Below are 21913 nucleotides of genomic sequence, written 5' to 3'. Positions count from 1 at the left end.
CTTGACTCTAAGCCAAGAAAACCTTATTTTAAAAATCACTGAAGCCTTGATTATCATTATTACTGCTATCATGAATCTAATTAACAAAGTCTTGATTATCCATTTTTGCATTTAATCATAAACGAACGTTGAACAGCAGATCGGATTCAGATCCAAAGAAAATCAGACACATAAGATGGCATCAAGAGTTATGGTCTTTTCATGTTAATAAATGTCTAATTAATAGTTTATCTTATACAACATTTCAGGCCTAAAAAAAAATAGGCAGATTTAGCTCTTGCATAATATATTGGTATTTTTAAATAAATAAATAAATGCAGCCCTAGTTCCAGGAAGGCTGCCCAGGGGCAATAAGTGTGTGTTTTTGTTTATGGTACTGAGACTGAGAGGTAAATCCCAAACAAGATTGGCTATAGAGCAGGATTATCCCAGTATCCCAGTTCAAGTTTTACACGTCTTGTGAACGAACCCATTCAGGCCCGTAGCTAGCCCGTTGGCTTTGTATTGCGTCCAATGGAAAGGGCACCAAAGGCACCCATTGGGGTAACCGATTCTTTCCACAGTCAATGGGCAAAGGCACCATTGGATGCGCCAAGTTTTTTTTGTTTTTTTCAGGGGAGGAAGCTATCCCCCTTGCCCTTTTCTATGGCCATGCTAGAGAAAGTAATGTTGCACTGTCTACATTAAAACTTCTACTGTCAAGGGTTTTTTTATGTGAACCAATGCAGGCTTTCTGTACCATCCAAACGACTATGCGGATGCCAATTTGTCAATTTACTGTTGGTAGGCCTACTTCTTCTCAGTCCAGGGATCAAACTGTGTCTGTGTACGGAATTCAGCGTAAATTTAGATAGTCAAGACACCCCCCCCCCAAAAAAAAAGAGGTTTTTATTATAAGTGATTACATCTGAATTTGTATTATATACCTGTGGGGCTGTCGTTTTGGCTGCCTTGTTACATGATACATCTTCAGTCTTAGTTTAGTCATTTTTATTAGTGAACGCTCTCGCCCTCGGTGCATTCACACAACAAAGTTTGTGACAAATGACAAAACTAAGCTAAGCCATAGAGGGTGTTACAAGACCAAATTTTAACGTCTATGACACGAAATTATTTGTACCTTTTGCCTTTCGTAATGATGTGTGATAAACTTCTCTAAATTGGATGGAGAATCCCCTTTCTTATCGTCTGCTTCAACTTCCATCTTACCGGAAGCAGCTTTATCTGCCATCTTTAAACAAATTGATAACGAGGCTGTTGTCAAGCTGGGCGATCAAAAGTTACGTTTCGTAAAAATAAACAAACAATGACGTAAATTAACTAAAATTATGTATTTGTTTCCAATAAATAAATTATTAACATTTGTCAATAAAATATAAAAATGTGTATGTCGAAAAATAAACACGATCAAATGAACCAGGGAATAACGGTAGATTGGTTGTCTATGGCAACCAGTGTAAACAGGTGCCCGTTCGTGATTTCCCGTTAACTTTCTAGGTAGACCGTTATAACGCGATTAAAAGATTAAATTGGCTTGATCAGATTATCTTAATTAGTAATCATGCCAGGAAAAGCTCGTGGAAGAAAGGACAGTGACAGTGATGACAGCACGGATAATCAAGAGACGACGGGCACGTTTGAAACATTGCGTGATGAAGGAGAACATTTTGTGCATGTAAAACAGTACAAGAAAGCCATTGATAGTTTTACAAAGGTAGATTATAGGCCTAGATATTTAACTGTCGAGTCTAAATGTTACAGCTATTCATATTGTAGGATAGACTATAATATAATTAAATTAGCAATAAATATAAATTGATAAATAGCCATATAAACAGCCATATGTAATTGGAATAATTTAAGTCAAGGTGGTCTTCCATTCAATTAAATAAATAGCCAAAAATATGGCAAATCTTGCCCAATCAATTTCATGAAATTTGTGTATAACGATTGTTTATTACATGTTTAAAAAGAATTTATAGAAATTTTAACAATAAATGTTGCTGTGAGTATCCTACCATAATTATTGTTTAATGCAGCTATGGCAATGGCCGACATTGAGACAATAATAATTGTTTAGCTACTTCACTCAATAATATAAGCCTTAAGGCCACGAAATGGGCTTATCATGTGAATAATTTAATGTCTAACATCTGAAGCCAGAAAACAGACCTGCAATACACAGATTTAGCTCTTGCATAAATCTTCTTTAAAGATTGTTTTTCCCCTCCACAATTGAAATATATTATAATTGTAAACCAATATTTTTTTCAGGCGTTGGAAATGAAAACTGATGATAGTACCTGCCTTGTTATTAGAGCTAAATGCCATTTAATGTTAGGAAATGCTGAATTGGCTCTCGCTGATGCTAATGCTGCACTGGAGAATGAAGATGGTAGTAAAGATATCCGGGTATTTATTGAGATCTTTATTCATTATCTATATAACCGTGTTGGAGTAGGACGTTAAAGAGAGAGAGAGAAATGGGGTTTAACGTCCACTCGACACAAACTAGGTCATTTTGGGACTAACATATGGTTTAATGTTATTTCAATAATTCGCTTGCGCGTAGGGGTCTTTAGCAGTGAGGGGGGAACCGTAACCATTCAGCCATCCAAACCCCGAGTAGGACATTAAACTCCCTTTTATTCCATTTAAATCACCTAAAGAGACAATCGGTGTATCACAGTAAAATTATTTGAACTAGAGTTAATTTGACCAAATATGCACACCTCCAGGTGTCTTTTTGCATTTAATGACTGTTGTTCAGGCCCGTAACTAGGGGTGGCACGGGGTGGCGGGGGGGGGAAGCCCCCCCCCCCCGAAAAAAAAATTGTCGACCATATAAACAAAAGATATACATTGTCTTTCAATATTACAGCACCCCTGAGAACACTTACACCCTCCTCCCCCCCTCGTTGCTCTGAGCTAGTTAAGGCCCTGCTGTTGTTATCGAGTTTTATCTACTGGACCAGTTTGATTATAATCAATTTTACAAGCTTTCTTGTTAAAGATGGGTGGGTCGCCACGGTGGCTAACTTTGAGGTCCTGCTTTCAATCCCGGTGTTGGCTTAGAAAAAATTCATAGAGATTTTTCGTCATGTTTCCTTCCTAAAGGTGTGTAGGACACAGGGCCTGGCAAGGAACAACATATAGTCGTTCTGATGGGACGAAAAACCCAGACCCCATGTAAACAATGACATCAACGTAAAAGAACCCCTGGCAGTTAGAATTCGATATAAGTGTAGGCCATCGTGCCCCTCTCCGTCTTCAGTAGCCCAGTCGGAGCAGAACAGTAGGACATCAGAAAAATCTTTCTCGTTTTCAGATGGCCGAAACAAATAAAAAAAGAACATGAGCTACAAATATGTAGCTAGGCTATATTAACCAATGTCCTAAAACGAATAAACATCCATTGGAATAATACATATTACAAGTTTAATGTACCTTTTACATATATCATTTTCAGGCCCTTTTAATGAAAGCAGAATCTTTATATCAAATGGGAGATTTTGAAACAGCATTAGTTTATTATCACCGTGGAAACAAAGAGAGACAGGAACTACAAGACTTTCGACTTGGAATCCAGAAATGTCAGGAAGCAATTAATAACAGTATAGGAGGTAAAACTTTAATACCTTATGTAATTTAGGGGGGGGGGGGCGCGAATGGTTTAACACATGTGCAAAGATTACAAGATCTATCATTGAGTAAACTGGTAGGTTTCGATTCCCCGCTTGTACGTGACAAGAGTAGGGTCGCTTGAATTATATGTTAGTCCCAAATTCACCTAGTTTAGGTGAGTGGACTCGAGGGTTGAGAGAACTTGATTCTGGAACGTTCAATCAAACACTTCCATGAGATTGCATGAAAATGTTGGCCGGGGAATAACCTGGAAGAAATATTATCAATATATTATATAATAGGCTTTGTAATATTTGTATCCTACCAAGGACTATCTTTGAGCGATAATGAAAAAAAAATATTGTGATAATAATTTATCCTAGACCAGCTGGTATTTGATAATGCTATTTTTACTGATGAATTTAATTATATCAATAGATGTCATAGGTGATGATATAGCATTATATGTATTATCATCAATATTAGGACATGATAATTATCATATCACGATAATTTTGGTTATCATGATATACCAGTTTTTCAATATTTTTAAATATGTCTGATATTATAAAATCGCAGATGATTTGATCACGATATAACGAAAAACCGGTATATATCGCCCAATCCTATTAAGGACATTGATCATTAGTGGACAACACCTCCACGGGTCAATCATACTCCTTGATGTGATTCATTTGATTTATCCCATATTATACACTGCTGTACCAAGCCTCGTTCTTATATATATCTTGCTCCAGTTATATCCCTTGATCAAAGGACACTTGCAGTTTACTAGCTGGTCATCAAATAGTCCAGCAAGACAGGAAATCCAATAGTTTACTAGCTGGTCATCAAATAGTCCAGCAAGGCAAGAAATCCAAGAATTTATATAGGGTTATATAAATATCTTACTATTTTCGCATGAAACAAAATAATTTGCTGTTGGACTTTTTTTCAGAACCAAATTCCGTTAAATTGGAGACATCTGGAGATCTGTCATTCTTCCACAAACAAGAAGAGGTAAGTACAATATACTGAATATATTTAATGGGAATATAGATTTATTCTTTGTACCTCAAACTGTATTATATCAGACGGGTACATCCTCTAATCTGATCCGGGGCTACAATAGTCAAGCTGTACAGGACTGTCAACTAGAATGTCACAGGTTCTGATCTCGTGTTAAGTTGAGGATCTCAGGATTGTCAAACCCGGTTTCCGTAGTTGACTTAAAGTTCCTACATTGCTGACAAGGAGAAATATGCCTAGTCCTTCAGATCAGACAAAAGAACTTCTGTCAGTCATGAAGTGTAGGCTTAAACTCCATTGTCTTGGCAAAATTCTCATCCCTAACATTGCACACATGACCACATTCTGCACTCCGAGCTAGAACTATTTAGTATACTGTTTTGTAATGTGATCCTACTCAGGTTTACATCTGTTATACACAAAAAGACTAATTAAGCCTTTTCAATTTTATTATAATGAAAGCAGAATATATAAAGCTCAAAATTCTTGAAAATAATATACTTATTGTTTTTGGCTAAAATCGTTGATTTAAGACTTAAAATGTCAGTCAGCTAGCTTAGTGTCTAAGTGGAGCTAATTGTAGACAGACAGTGTTAGTTTAGTATGACATGACTATAGAAGAAAGTAACTGTGTGTTAGTCTCAAAATAACCAAATATTGTGATGACGAGATGTTAAACTGTATTCCTTATTTTCGAAATCTGATACGAAGGGGATTGGGTTTCCTCCGGGTCCTCCGGTTTCCTCCCACTGCTAAAGACCCCTACGCGCAAGTGAATTGATGAAATAAAATTGCACCATGTTAGTCCCTCAATTCTGTCTGTCTCTCACAAGTACCTATGAAGGGATGACAGAACATGAAAGTTGAAAACATAAAAATCATTTATATACACTTTTTTTATGCAACTTTATATAGATGAAATTAAAACTCAAAAAGTTTTACTTCTGCATTGTAGATGCTAATTGTAATTTTAACAATAATGTCTTTTGATCATTTTTATACGCCCACATTTTCATGTGGACGTATTATGCCGTCGCAGCTATCCATCTGTTGGTCTGTGCGTCTGTTCACATTTTGTTTGTGGACACACTACAGGTAACAATTTTTACCCGATTTTGACAAAACTTGAAATATAGGTTTATATCAGTCCGTAACTTCATCAATTATGGCCCCTTATTGTAGCTTGTGGATACTCAAGAAGTTTTAATTTTTATGACACAAAGATTTTGGTTCCTGTCGATATTAGCGCTTATCGGACCGTGACTTCCTGGATTATGGCCCCATGACTGTACAAAAAATCATGTTCTTAGCTTGTTGACACTCTAGAGGTCACAATTTTCACATGATTATAAAAACAATTTAAACATATCACCATAATGACGGTTGAGTTTGTATTTTGTGAAAATCGGACCGAAACTTCAATTCAAAATAGCCAATCCCCTTTACTCAAAAAATGTAAAAGCATGTAATACCTTCTAGTTTTAAATGTCACAATTTTTATCCGATTTTGATGAAACTTAGAATATATGTTTATATCCCAAAGATCTCGGTTTCTTTCTATATTCAAGCATATCAGACCATAACTTCCTGGATTATTGCCACTGATTGTATGAAAAATCACCTTTTTAGTTTGTTCCCTATATCCATCTCTTGTGAAATGTGAGCGTATTTTGCATGGAATCTACTTGTTAAGTAATGAATTATCTTTTCATATTCTGTAGAGTAGTATAGTTGGATTATATAGGGTAGGATTATGATATATTTATATTTTATATCTAACAGGGTTATGATATATTTTATATCTAACAGGGTTATAATATATTTATATCTAACATAGGGTTATGATATATTGTATATCTAACAGGGTTATATTATATTTTATATCGAACAGGGTTATGATATATCTAACAGGGTTATAATATATTTTATATCTAACAGCGTTATAATATCTTTTATATTTAACAGGATTATAATATATTTATATCTAAGGTTTGATCTTGGTGATCTCCCTTTACACCTTTTGTCCTACACCAAGTGACTAATATATAATACATACATATAATACATAATGTGGCATATTGTTAGCTTAAAGATGCATTATATGTAAGATTTCTTTCTATATTAGTTTAAAAATAGATAATTAAAAATGAATATATTGAAAATTTCATTCAAATTACTTTATCTCAGCTAAGTTATGGAGACACAGCACAGATCATTCATTACCTTAGCCTCGATTGTCCAGTTTATTGTTAAATTTTAAGTCTCATGGATGTTTTAATCCATTTAAATTGCGACCATCCTATGATTTAGAGAGTTGATTATAGGCTTGTTATGTTAATAAATTTCCAAATAATAATTTATATAACATTTGAAGCCAAGAGAAAGACCTGCAATAGGCAGATTTAGCTCTAAAGCAGTGGACACATTAGCCGAATCAATCAGCAGCGAATTGCAGCCAAATTCATTAGGCCGAAGGAGTGGACACACTAGGCTAATCCTTCACAAGTCAATTGCATCGCCTTTCACGTCACATGATTAAACATGGCAGCAACCATATCTTCAAACAATCACATGACTTCTTGATATGAGTGGTGATGGCTAACGAATTGTACACTAGGTGAATATAATTCAGCGGAAAGAAAATTCGGCCAATATATCAAACATGTTTGACTCGGGCGAATCATTCGGTCGAATGACAATGGACACACTAGGCCAATTTTGACGTCAATTCATTCGGCCGAACAATTCAGCTAGTTTCACCGCTTTATATAATGCATCTTTAAGTGGACTAATGTATCTTTATTAACTATTAACTCATTAATATATTATAGTTATCAAGCGTTTGTTTAGGTTGTGATATAATAAACATATAGATTATATACTAATTTAGTGCTCACTAACCTATAAGTTTGTGTCTTTCACTAACAGGAGGCAAAGTTAAAGGTAAATCATATGGAAAGAGTATTTATTTATTTATTTTTTAAATTTTCCATATTTTGATATCAGCCCAGAACCTTTCCTATTTATAGCTTTATATTATTATGCGGGTTATAAAGATATATTATTAGTGTATATCAATTATTTTATAGATATCAAACATATAGCTGTATCCATTTCTTTATAAAATTTTCCATATTTTAAAATCAGACCCAGAACTTTACCTATTTATAGGCTTATAGCTTTATATTTATTATACCGGTTTTAAAGATATTAGTTTATATCAATTATTTTATAGATATCAAACATATAGCTGTATCCATGTCTTTATAAAATTTTCCATATTTTAAAATCAGACCCAGAACTTTACCTATTTATAGGCTTATAGCTTTATATTTATTATACCGGTTATACAAAGATACATAGTTTATATTCATTACTTTGTAGATAGCTATATCCATTTCTTAATTTACATCCAGGGTCCTTATTCATGAAAAATTTAATCAAAAAAATAAAGGATGTAGCATTATATTCATTAGGTAAGGGCAGGTATCTTATAGGCTTGATTTTAGTCAGCTACAACTGCTTGATGTGTGAAAAAAAATGATTGATATATGGATATAGTATTATAAATCAATCTACTTTCTGCTCAATAATTACAAAAAGCCAATAAACTTTGTAAACTACAATCTTTAAACAGTCATACCCTAGTGAGAATAATTCACATGGTTCAGGATCAAAGTAATATTCAAAAATATTATTGATACAAACAATGAAAAGGCTGCATTCTGGAAATATTTCGCCTGTCCAATCTTGTGGGTTTTCTCCGGGTTCTCTGATTTACTCCCACTTCTAAATACCCCATACACGGAAGCGAATTATTGAAATAAAATGTAACCATATGTTAGTCCTTCTCTCTCTCTTGAAATATTTCATGAATAAAGTCCTAGCTTCATTTCCTGTTTCTTTAGAATTATGACATGCTTTTTTAGGCGCTTTTCTTTCCAGGAATAAGATATGCATCTTACAATTAATTAAAATTAATCTGTAATATTTTTACCCCATAGTTAGACATAATCTTTGTTTTTATTTAATATTTTATGATATAAAATGACAATCACCGATATAAAGCTTCTTCCAGTAGTTTATGATGTTGAGATATGTTGATTAAATCTTTTAGTATTATTGTCTAGTTTCTGACCGTGGTTCCCAACCTAGGAACAGTTTACAAAACTCTGAGACTCCCCCCGAGACAACATGTGCATGAGCTTTAGGCCATAAGGTCTGTCTTTGAGTCAAGTGAAGTGATTTTAATCCCACACTTGTATAGGGTTGCCTGCCTAAGCTTGTTGGTGTTTTCTGTATCCTCCAGTTTCAACCCACTGCAAGCGAATTATTGAAATAGAATTATACCATATGTTAGTCTCAAAATGACCTAGTTTGTATTGAGCGAACATTAAAGCCTTCTTTCCAACCTCGTGGGTTTTCTTCGGGTCCTCTGGTTTCCTCCCACTGCTAAAGACCCCTATGTGCAAACGAATTATTGAAATAAAATTAAGCCTTATGTTAGTCCCGAAATGACCTGGTTTGTGTCGAGTGGAGGTTAAACCCCATATCTCTCTGTCACATTAAACCCCATTTATCTTTCTCTCTCCCCCTTTCGGATCAGATTTCCCATACGAGGGACATTAGGACATGAATGTTTGATAAACCCTAACATGAACCAACTTAATAGCCGTTCAGATCAAATAAACCCTATCATGGGTCAGCTATATAACTCTTCTGATAAAAAACATAGGTCTTCAACCCATATCAATGTGACTCTGAAATCAAATTCATTGTCTCAATACCAACAATTTCACACTAACTTTACTTGACTGGTTTCTTTTCCACAGGCCCCCCTTTTCCCCTACGGATTCTGCAAAGCCCCTACCACTTTTCACAGACCCCCGTAAAAAATCTGTTTACCTCAGGTTGGGATACACTGGTCTATAGTAAGAAATTATTAGAATAACGCTAGTCTTATAAAAATACAGATTCAGATGCACAAGTCAATAGCAATCAGTTTTTAGTCTAATGCTAGAAATTGCTTATATAGCTTTTCAGTCTGATAAAAATACAGATTTAGATTTTGTTTTGTTTCGATTTCCTCCTGCATATTCATCTGACCGGTGTGCATGGGAGGTCACATCAGGGACTATATAGGTGAACTTTGACTTTTGAAAACTAGTTATATTTAACTGTTGTTTTGCATTGTTTTTGACTGATGTGATTCCTGGTAAGTCAAAACTAAACAGACTATTTCAAATAGAACTTTGAAACTCTTAGAAATCCCACTACTCTGAGGACAAATAAAACGAAATTTGTAATATGAAAAAAAAACAAACAAATAAAATGAAATAGAATCAAATCTGTATTACAATCAGCACGATAATATATCTGCAACTTTTAAAACTAGCAGAAGGCTTAATTCTGTAAACTTTCTTTGCACATGTAACTTAGGTTAACTATATATAATATCATGTGACAAGTAATTCTAAATTATAAAATGCTGAGGAGGGCAATTTTTCCTAATTTAAAAAGAAGTCTTTGACTCTTGAGTCAGTAGAAATGGTGCTACCTTGGGAAAAATGCCAAATTTGAATGTTACATCTCACAGTGACCTCTGTTAACTCTTTAGCTCTTGGTACATCTCATTATTGACTTCTCAGTTCCTTAAAGAAAATTAGAGAAAAATTGATACTGGTACATCCCTGGACAGATCGAAACAGTTGAAAACTACCATTCCTTAGACCGTGTTTCCTTCCCCGTCTTCATTAACCCAGTCGGAGCAGAACAGTGGGATGTTTAACTCCATTTCATTTCCTTAGACCGTCTGAAACCTCCCGAGATATGTGAACAGATTTCCATATCATGGAAACATTTTCTAGTTTGTGAGGGCCCGACAGCTGTCAACATGGCGGGGGCAGTCTAAGAAGCTGTTATAGTTGAGGTAGTTTGCGGCAGTCTAGGGTTAAAACGTTAAACTCCTTTTCATTCACTCAGTTTAAGGTTTTTCATAATAGATTTTATGATATGTAATATGTTTAATAGGAAAAGCAGAAACAGCAGGCAAAAACAGGTTATAAAAAACCTCCCGGCAACCAACAAAAAGAAGAAAAGAAAGAAAGAAGTCGACCTCAAACCGCCTCGAACCCTAAAACCACCAAACAACTACTCGGACAATTATTTCAAGATAAGACATTTCTTGAAGGATTATTTGATGGTATGTGGATTCTAGTGACTCTGTAACCCTAATCTTAGCCTTGACCTCTGTGGTCAATGAAATGAAATGAAATGAAATGGAGTTTTAACGTCCTACTGTTCTGCTCCTAACCTGGGTTAATGAAGACGGGCATACGCCATACAGCGTGCTATGAGAGAAATTTTGCCCGGGCAGCGGCACTACGGTCTACTCTAATATCAAATTCCAACTGCCAAGGGATCTTTTACGGGCATGCCAATGTGTACACGGGCCTCGGTGGTCAAAACATTCTATCCAACACATTCTCTTCCAGGGAGGGTGGGTGGCCAAATGGTGTAACGTGTGCACATTAGATCAAATAAGGTCTGTCACTGGTTCTAGTGGCATGGTTTTGATTCCCTGCTTGTACGTGACAAGGAGTAGGGCCGTCTGTCTGACCTTGTGGGTTTTCTCCAGGTTCTAAGGTTTCATCCCACTGCTAAAGACTTCTTATTAAAAATAAATTGAACCGTATGTTAGTCCCGAAATGAACTAGTTTGTTTCGAGTGGACTTTAAACCCTGTAGTTTCAATTATCAAATATGCTTCCCTCATAAATATTATTGACAATCATAAATTATTAAGATCAGAAGGAAAACTATTAATGGATGTACCTGCCTATAATTTGAAATCATTCGGATCCAGAATTTTTCTACACAGTGCATAAATTGTTTGGAATACACTTCATGAAAATATCTGACAAAATGAATCTGTGTCAGTTTTTAAATCCAAAGTGAAAACTTGGCTATTTAGTCACTATCATTAACACTCCAAAGTGTGAATATTTTCTAGCGCCTAGTGCATTCCCTAGTGGATTGAATAGTTGCGCGATACAATGGATAATCAGAGCAATGTGCCGTCTTTATTAGCCCAACAGTAGGACGTTAAACCCCATTTCATTTCATTTCATTTCATAGCAATGTTAGGAATTAAATGTAGTGCCTTAAAACGTAATGTTTAGAAGAAGTGATCTATCCCCATGATTCTTTGAGAAAATAAAAACTCAAGAACCAAAATATCAATAAAAGGCTGTATTTATTTTTTCAGAAATGACAAATAATAATACAGAAACTGGTGAATTTGTTAAGGGTCGTGCTTGTGATGGTCTGGAATACCTTCATGCCAGGTCAGATTTCTGGCGTCAACAAAAACCCATGTATGCCCGTAAACGTGATAAATCTCGTCAGGATGAACAGCTGAATCGTCATAAGCAAAAAGATACATCCAAACCTGAAAGTCCAGTGCAATATATTTTGAAAATGTTAGAACAGATAGACGAAGGTTTGTATAAATGTTGATCTTAGGGGTACATCATCTATCATCTATATCATCCATCATCTATATTTGAGGGTACATCATCTATATGATGGTACATCATCTATATGGTCCATCAACTATATGATGGTCCATAAACTATATGATGGTCCATAAACTATATGGTACATCATCTATATGGTACATCATCTATATGGTACATCATCTATATGATGGTACATCATCTATATGGTACATCATTTATATATATGGTACATCATCTATATATATGGTACATCATCTATATATATGGTCCATCATCTATATGGTACATCGTCTATATGATACATCATCTATATGGTACATTATCTATATGGTACATCATCTATATGATGGTACATCATCTATATGGTACATCAACTATAGGGTACATCATCTATATGAGGGTACATCATCTATATGATGGTACATCATCTATATGGTACATCAACTATAGGGTACATCATCTATATGATGGTACATCATCTATATGAGGGTACATCATCTATATGAGGGTACATCATCTATATGGTACATCATCTATATGGTACATCAACTATATGATGGTTCATCATGTGTTTGGTACATCTGTATGAGGGTACATCATCTATATGATGGTACATCATCTATATGGTCCATCATGTGTATGGTCTATCAACTGTATTGTATATCATCTATATGATGGTTCATCATGTGTTGGGTACATCATCTATATGGTCCATCATCTATATGGTACATCGTCTATATGATACATCATCTATATGGTCCATCGTCTATATGATACATCATCTATATGGTCCATCGTCTATATGGTACATCATCTATATGGTACATCATCTATATGGTACATCGTCTATATGATACATCATCTATATGGTCCATCGTCTATATGGTACATCATCTATATGGTACATCATCTATATGGTCCATCGTCTATATGATACATCATCTATATGGTACATCATCTATATGGTCCATCAACTATATGTGGTCACTAGTTCTGGAGCCACGCTTATTCACTGGAGTAAGACATTAGTTCAGGGAGAGGGGTATAATATAGGCTATGCCTGTTCCCCAATCCCTATTCAGATACAAATATGAATAAAATATTGCTTATAAAAAAAAAATTGGTTCAGTAACCAGGAGACTCAGATCCTGGTGTTGGCTGCTCTAGCCTGCTTTCCCCTCATTTCTGGTGCAGAGTAGATGGCCGGGCAAGAGGGAAAATGTGTCTTATGTTTAAGGTGTGACAAAAAACTGAGGTTGAAGTCGGTTGAACGTCTATGAAGCAGGCAGACAAAACCACTTTCAAGCAAAGTTTCCCTCTCAACACGGGGGGCTTGGATTGCCGAATGGTTAGCACACGCGTGCTGTATCATACGGTCTGTCATTGAGTCAAGTAGCAGGGTTTCAATTCCCTGGTTGTACGTGACAAGGAGTAGAGTCACCTGTCCAACCTCGTGGGTTTTCTCTGGGTCCTCCGGTTTCCTCCCACTGCTAAAGACACCTACGCGCAAGCAAATTATTGAAATAAAATTGAACCATGTGTTAGTCCCAAAATGACCTGGTTTGTGTCGAGTGGACGTTAAACCCCATCTCTCTCTCTCTCTCTCTCCCTCTCAACACACTGCAGTTTATATATTATGACATATATATTGATCCTCTTCATTAGCCTGGTTGGTTCGGAAAAATTTTACTATTTCATTTTTGTTTTTATAGCAATAGCAAAAGAAAAGTATGAAGAGAGTTTACAAAAATGTCGAAAAACAATGAAAAAAATTGACAGTTGGTCAGATGATGAAGTCCGTAACAAACCAGAATATTTAGCGAACATTCACAGCTGTATGGGAAATGCCCATTTAGAAATGAACAAATTAGATGCAGCATTAGAAAACCACAAAACAGATTTAGAATTAGCAAATGAACAGTAAGTAGCTTCTACATGTATCGGTTGTACACGGTTCAATTTTATTTCAATTATTCGCTTGCGCGTAGGGATCTTTAGCAAAGGGAGGAAACCGGAGGATCCAAGGAAAACCCACGAGGTTGGACAGGCAACCCTACTCTTTGTCACGTACAACCAGGGATTCGAAACCACGCACATGTGCACTGTATCATAAGGTCTGTCATTAAGTCAACTGGCGTGGTTTCAAATCCCCGGTTGTATGTGACAAGGAGTAGGGTCGCCTGTCCAAGCTCTTGGGTTTTCTCCGGGTCCTCCGGTTTCCTCCCACTGCTAAACCCCCTACGTGCAAGCGAATTATTGAAATAAAATTAAACCATATGTTAGTCCCGAAATGACCTTGTTTGTGTCGAGTGGACGTTAAACCCTCTCTCTCTCTCTCCCTCTCTCTTTTCTATGGTAATTTGAAGTATTTTTTCATTTTGTTTTCTTTCAGTGACCTCGAAGATGCACAATCCAGAGCATTAGATAATATTGGTCGAGTTTATGCCAGAAAGGGAGATTACGAAAAAGCTATAGAAATGTAAGATGTTATTGAACAATTTATAAGGTTTTAGTGTCATAATGTTTATTGCTAGACCTTGATCAAACTGATAAAATGATTAGGCCTGGCAGTCATGAATTTAGTTGAGTGTGACAAAATGGGATGCATTAATCAATTTGATATTATAATGAAACGAAGTGTAAAAAACAAACATGTGCCAGAAAGTTATGTCAGGCTACTCCTGTCGGAATCGAACGTCTGACCATAGGTATGGAATCCATACAACTCTACCGAGCGACCCCAGGCATGGAATAATACACCTTCGTTGAGTGAGCCGAAGGGAATCCCCACAAAAAAACCAAGTCAGTAGCAAGTATGTTTAAACTTGAGATACCACACGACAGAACAATCTTAGGTGTCCCCAGATCTATGAGCAATCACACAGGACAGAACAAGGGGGTGTCCCCAGATATACCAGCAGTCATACAACATACAGGACAGAACCATTAAGGTGTCCCCAGATATACGAACAATTACACAGCGCTACTTATAATTAAATCGCTGCTACACGGGACAATATGATTGGCTGCAGTGGGATTGTGCGTGGCACTGTCTTTGACAGGTGCCTTATTCTTGGGAATGATCATGGTCATGAACTTGAGAATGATCATGGTCATGAACTTGGGAATGTCATGAACTTGAGAATGATCATGGTCATGAACTTGAGAATGATCAAGGTTATAAACTTTGGGAATGATCAAGGTTATGAACTTGGGTATTGTCAAGGTTTATGAACTGGTACACATGCCTGTGACCAGTGCCTTATTTCCAGTCTTGGAAATGATCAAGGTTATGAACTTGGGAATGATCAAGGTTATGAACTTGGGAATGATCAAGGTTATGAACTTGGGAATGATCAAGGTCATGAACTTGGGAATGATCAAGGTTATGAACTTGCAAATGATCAAGGTTATGAACTTCTTTCATTTATTTTCAGCTGGGAACAGAAGATACCTTTAAGTAAAACATCGTTAGAAAGCACATGGGTCAACCATGAGATGGGTCGTTGCTACTTTGAATTAAAAAAGTACGAAAATGCATGTGACTATGGGGAGAAATCACTGAGCGCAGCCAAGGAAGCAGAAGATGAAGGATGGCAGCTACATGCATGTGTTCTTATTGCTCAGTCACAAGGTAAGCTGCTTGTGCTTTAGATCACAAGGTCTGTCGTGGTTTTGATCCCAAGCTTGTATGTGACAAGGAGTACTGTAGTTGCCTTCCCAATTCAAGTGGATTCTTCTGGTCCTTCTGCTACCTTCCACTGCTGAGGACCCTTACATGCAAGCGAATTATTGAAATATGATTGTATCATATTTTAGTCCCGAAATAAACTAATTTGTGTCAAATGACCATTAGACCCTATCTCTTTATATTTCGACCCAATCATTATTAACAAAAATTAACTCGTGGAATGGGATTTAAAAAAAGAAAATGATACAAATATATAAATGTTGGACAAATATATACAGAATTATGCCACAAAAATAATAATTTAATACAATTAATACCCCTACATCATATTAAAAATGTTAAATTGTTGCACACTGCAATAAAATTGCCTTCTGATTTCACAATTTGGTTCAATACTACAACAGTGTTGATGGAACAAAAAAACAAGGTCCTGTGTACACATTGGTGTGTACATAAATAAACCGTTCACAGTTAGAATTTGATACAAGAGTAGGCCGTAGTGCTGCTGTCCAGGCACAATTTCTCTCATAGCACACTGAATGGCGTATGCCCGTCTTCATTAGCCCAGTTGGAGCAGAACAGTAGGACGTTAAACCCCATTTCTTTTCATTTCATTTCAATGATACAGACATTAAAGATACATTATGGGAGATTAGATAAAGAACTGGTAGTTCTTACTATAATAGGTAAAAACTAGATAATGTAAAGGCAATTTGCTGAAAATTTCAGTCAGATTGATCCACCCTGAACCGAGTATTTAGCGATTGAGTTTTCGACCTAGCCTCGATCATCATTACTAAAGTCGGTACGATAAAAAACATAGTCTCGATTATCCATTTTTTGATTTAATCAGAAGCTGTAGACCTGGTTCTAATCCAGTAAATATCGCAGGCTAGCGATGGCATCGAGAGTTGAATCGAGAGTTGATTATGGTCTGGATAAGTTAATTAATGTCTAATTAATAATTTAGATAACATTTCAGGCCTAAAGAAAGACCTGCAATTGGCAGATTTAGCTCTTGCATATGATTAAACTTTTATACATCATTTTTTTTTTTTGCAGTAAAATGTGGAGATTTACAGTCGGGTGTTGATTCGTTTGAGCGGGCATTAGACATGGCAAAATCACAAAAAGATAGATCCGCAGAAAAAGCCATTAAAAAAGCTTTAGAAGATGTCAACGACCAGATTGTTAAAGGTGTTGAGTATTCTGGGTCGCGGAGGGGAAGTCGGGATAGTAGTGACCGAGATCATTCACGCAGCAGAGATCGTTCACGCAGCCAAGATCGTTCACGCAGTAAAAATCGTTCACGCAGCAGCAGCAGAAACCGTTCGCGCAGCAGAAATCGTTCACGCAGCAGAGATCATTCACACAGCAGAGATCGTTCACGCAGCAGAGATTGTTCACGCAGCAGAGATAATTCTCGCAGTAGAGATAATTCTCGAGACAGGAAGAAGAAGAAGGGCAGACGATCATCTACATCATCGTCGTCCTCGTCTTCATCTAAAAAACATTCAGGTGAGAAGAAAAAGATTATAAACGAGACCATAAAAAAGATTATAAACTAGGCCTTAAAAAAAGATTATAAACTAGGCCACAAAAAAAAGATTATAAACTAGGCCAAAAGAAAAAGATTATAAACTAGGCCAAAAAGAAAAAGATTATAAACTAGGCCAAAAAAAAGAGATTCTAAACTAGGCCATAAAAAAAAATTCTAAACTAGGCCACAAGAAAAAGATTATAAACTAGGCCATAAAAAAAAATTATAAACTAGGCCAAAAAAAAAAGATTATAAACTAGGCCAAAAGAAAAAGATTATAAACTAGGCCAAAAAGAAAAAGATTATAAACTAGGCCAAAAAAAAGAGATTCTAAACTAGGCCATAAAAAAAAATTCTAAACTAGGCCACAAGAAAAAGATTATAAACTAGGCCATAAAAAAAAATTATAAACTAGGCCATAAGGAAAAAAATTATAAACTAGGCCATTAGAAAAAAATTATAAACTAGGCCATAAAAAAGATTATAAACTAGGCCATAAAAAAAATTATAAACTAGGCCATAAAAAAGATTATAAACTAGGCCATAAAAAAAAGATTATAAACTAGGCCAAAAAAAAAGATTAAAAACTAGGCCATAAAAAAATATTTTGGTTCTCAGATAATCCAGCCACACAACCTGTTTTTAATGTGGACATATAATGTCCTCGCCCTTGTCCCGCCATCTGTGGGTCTGTTTTGTTTTGTTTTTGGACACTCTACAGGTCACAATTTTTATGTGATTTTGATAAAACTTGAAATATAGGTTTATATCACAAAGGTCTTGGATCATTTCGATATTGGCTTGTATTGGACCATAACTTCATGGACTATGGCCCCTGATTGTACAAAACCTCATGTTTTTAGCTTGTGGACACTCTAGACAATTTTTGTCCAAGTTTGACAAAACTTAAAATGCATATTTATAACTCAAAGATTAGCAATTGGTTCCGTTTTATATTGGTGCATATCGGACCCTGACTTCCTGGTTTATGGTCCCTGATTCAGTGATTGTACGAAAAATCCTATTTTTAGTTGTGGACTCGAGAGGTCACAATTTTTATCTGATTTTGACCAAATTTAACTAAAAGATCTCGGTCTTTTCGCTATAGGACAATAACTTCCTGGATTATGGACCCTGATTGTACAAAAAATCGTGTTTTAGCTTGTGGTCTCTCTCGCTGTTTGAAAAACAGATACTTGCTCTTTTAGAACATCTGATGTCACTTCTCTGTTCTGTTGCACTTTTCTATTTAACAGAAACAAAATTAGTATACTAACTTTTTACACTTTAGATAAAAATACAAAACAGGATGTCAAACAGACTGACACTGAGACTAAAAGCCCTGAAAAAAATGATCCGAAAACTCTGGAACAAAATGGTCCGAAAACTCCTGAACAAAATGATCCGAAAACTCCGGAACAAAATGACCCTATAATTAACAATAATGAGGGGAGTTCGGAGTCAGGTCAAAAACCTGTAGACGATGAACCACAATCAACAGAAACTAAACATGAGGAGAATGAACAAGAAGACAACTAAAATAAAGGTTTTTGGAGTGAAGCCTGAATCCTAACCCTATTTGTCCCATATATAATCTTTACCCTTAATACTAACCACCCTTCTTAGCTTTTATGAATAAAATATCCCCATATAATTTCCCGTTTGTTAATCACATATAATTCTCCATTCTATGATACCATGTAATTTCCCATTTTATGATTCCATAAAATTCCTCATTTTATAATTCCATATATTCCCATAGTTTATAATCCCTTATTCAGACGTAAGCCATATAATCCCCTATTGAGATATATATATATATATATAATCTCCCGCATTATAAACCATATAATTCCCTTCTTTTAAATTTTCCCTTTTGAGAGATACCCCCCCGCCCCCTCCAACTTCTCTATTTTGTATCTGTTAAAACACAGATCCCATTTTTCTTCGTTTTTATAGTTCAAAATTTCGTTTTACTTGTCTTTACTACACTAGGATCTGGAAGAGTTGTTATTTAACTCGTGTTATGAATGGTGTCAGGGATAAGCCAATGAAACGGTCTGTTACGGCGAGCTTTAGGCGTGTTTTGCACGGAAGTGTGGGTAATCCACTAGTAACATCAATGCTGATTGGTTAATCATATGTCTGACAACATAAGGTCAAAAGTCGGTCTTTTGACCCCTCACGTGACCTTTCGCTATAACTTGTCAGATCGTCTTGTAGTGTAGGCCATCGAAAGTATAAAAAACGAAACGAAATATAGATCTGTATTTTAATCAGATTGCCTAATGAGATATAAATCATATAACCCCCTACTTTATAGTCCCCTTTTCAGATATAAACTATATAACCCCCTACTGATATATAAACCAATTCCCTTTTAAGATATACACCATAAAATTCCCCTATTTTATAATCTCCCGTTGAGATATAAACCATACAATCCTATTTTATAATCCCCTGTTGAGTTATAAACCATATAGTCCCTACTTGATGATCCCATATAATTCCCTTTTGAGATAAACCATATTTTTCCCTAATTGAGATATAAGCCATAAATTAACGACAATTTAATTTTTGACCCAGATCTAAGAGGTTTTGAAAACAGATTCCCATGTGTGATTTCATTCTTCCAGCTAAAAGATGATAACAATATAATTTGTTTAAACTGTGCTTGGTTTTGATTTGATCTTTAATAACAGTGTTTTTAACTTTAATAACAGTGTTTTTAACTTTAATAACAGTGTTTTTAACTTTAATAACAGTGTTTTGTGTGTATTTACATGTGTTGACTTTATTCTGTGGGGGTTGGATGGCCGAATGGTTAGCAAGTTCGCGCTGTATCATAAGGCCTGTCATTCAGTCAACTGGCGTGGTTTTGAATCCCCCTGTTGTATGTGACAAGGAGTAGGGTCGCCTGTCCAGCCTCATGGGTTTTCTCCGGATCCTCTGGTTTCCTCCCACTGCTAAAGACCCCTACGTGCAAGCGCATTATTGAAATAAAAAAATTAAACCATGTGTTAGTCCCGAAATGACCTAGTTTGTGTCGAGTGGACAGTTTCCCCAAAAACTTAGCAATAGTTAATGTATAGACTCATCACATCACATGTAAGAATTACTTTAATGTATAAATTCATCACATCACCCGTAAGAATTCCTTTAATGTATAAATTCATCACATCACCCGTAAGAATTCCTTTAATGTATGCATTCATCATATCATATGTAAGAATTCCAGCAATGTATCAATTCATCACATCACATGTAAGAATTCCAGCAATGTATCAATTCATCACATCACATGTAAGAATTGCTTTAATGTATAAATTCATCACATCACCCGTGAGAATTCCTTTAATGTATAAATTCATCACATCACCCATAAGAATTCCTTTAATGTATGCATTCATCACATCATATGTAAGAATTCCAGCAATGTATCAATTCATCACATCACATGTAAGAATTCCAGCAATGTATCAATTCATCACATCACATGTAAGAATTGCTTTAATGTATAAATTCATCACATGTAAGAATTGCTTGAATGTATAAATATATTTTTTTGATTTTTGTTTTTCAGACCGAGAAGAAGAAAAAAATAAGAAAAATGTTAAAAAAGATGAGAAAAATAAAAAGCAAGACAATAAAGTGAAAATTGAAAAGAAAAAAGTGAAGCCAGCTTTTAGATAAAATCCCTGTAAAGACTCAATTAATTGCTGACTTTTAATTTAATTAAAACAGGCTCCAAATTTTATTCAAACAGAAACAAAGAATATCTTATTGGGCTTAAAATTCCAATAAGGACCCTAAATACAATTTTCTATCATTTCATGGTTTTATGTAATAGTTTTATTTTTATAAAGCAAGCTTAAAGAAGACTACTTAATATGTAATGATGCATTATGTAAGAACTAAATCTGCCCATTACAGGTCTTTTCTTTTGCCTCAAATGTTACATAATTTATTATTTAAATATTAATTCACACAACAAGCCCATAACCAACTCTTTAGTCCATTGGATGGCAGGGATTTTTAATGGATTGAAACACGATTGCCATTTAATAATTTAATTCAAAAATGGATAATTGAGCTGCAATTGAGCCTCTGTTTATTATCATAACAATGGTAGCAAAGAAAATAAAGTCTATGCTATTGTTATCAAAACTTCCAACAGAATAAAATAATTTGACAGAAATTTTTAATATATATCTCTTTCATAATCTATTTTTAAACTATTATATAGTGAAAAATGTCAGCTCTTTATGTAAATCTTTTATAATGCATCTTTATGAGAATTTTTACAGGAAATGATTACTGGTTTTATTATAGAAACACGATCAAATGTCGTCATTGTACTTGATAAGGATAAGATGGTGCCTAATTAATAAACCAATGTTTGTTACCTATAAAAATGGTATCCTGATGAATAATACTTTAAAATCTATCAAGCATATGGGAGTAACATTCTAGCTCTTACAATCAATATAGATAAAAACTAGATTCACTG

The 21913-nt window shown here is 35.2% G+C and overlaps 1 protein-coding gene across 2 annotated transcripts in view; it reads left to right on the top strand.

Moving 5' to 3' along the window:
- The first annotated feature begins 1451 nt into the window (after positions 1-1451).
- The window catches only part of LOC126832609 (outer dynein arm-docking complex subunit 4), a 22596-nt gene continuing 2134 nt past the window's right edge, over positions 1452-21913 (top strand). The window contains exons 1-12 of one of the 2 annotated variants that reach the window (XM_056103435.1): positions 1452-1714; positions 2275-2412; positions 3470-3623; positions 4583-4644; positions 7582-7596; positions 10684-10855; positions 11920-12153; positions 13885-14092; positions 14565-14651; positions 15610-15806; positions 16926-17381; positions 20987-21913. The exon at positions 20987-21913 is cut by the window's right edge and continues 2134 nt beyond it. In XM_056103435.1, the coding sequence (XP_055959410.1) occupies positions 1562-1714; positions 2275-2412; positions 3470-3623; positions 4583-4644; positions 7582-7596; positions 10684-10855; positions 11920-12153; positions 13885-14092; positions 14565-14651; positions 15610-15806; positions 16926-17381; positions 20987-21096 (1986 nt within the window). In that variant the 5' untranslated portion in view covers positions 1452-1561 and the 3' untranslated portion in view covers positions 21097-21913. The remainder of the gene's footprint in view (positions 1715-2274; positions 2413-3469; positions 3624-4582; positions 4645-7581; positions 7597-10683; positions 10856-11919; positions 12154-13884; positions 14093-14564; positions 14652-15609; positions 15807-16925; positions 17382-20986) is intronic. The other variant, XM_056103436.1, reaches the window with a different exon arrangement.

This window comes from Patella vulgata, chromosome 9 (assembly GCF_932274485.2).
Source record: "Patella vulgata chromosome 9, xgPatVulg1.2, whole genome shotgun sequence".
NCBI lineage: Eukaryota > Metazoa > Mollusca > Gastropoda > Patellidae > Patella > Patella vulgata.
Note: the sequence above shows the minus strand (reverse complement) of the source record. Positions and strands in the feature narration are given on the sequence as shown.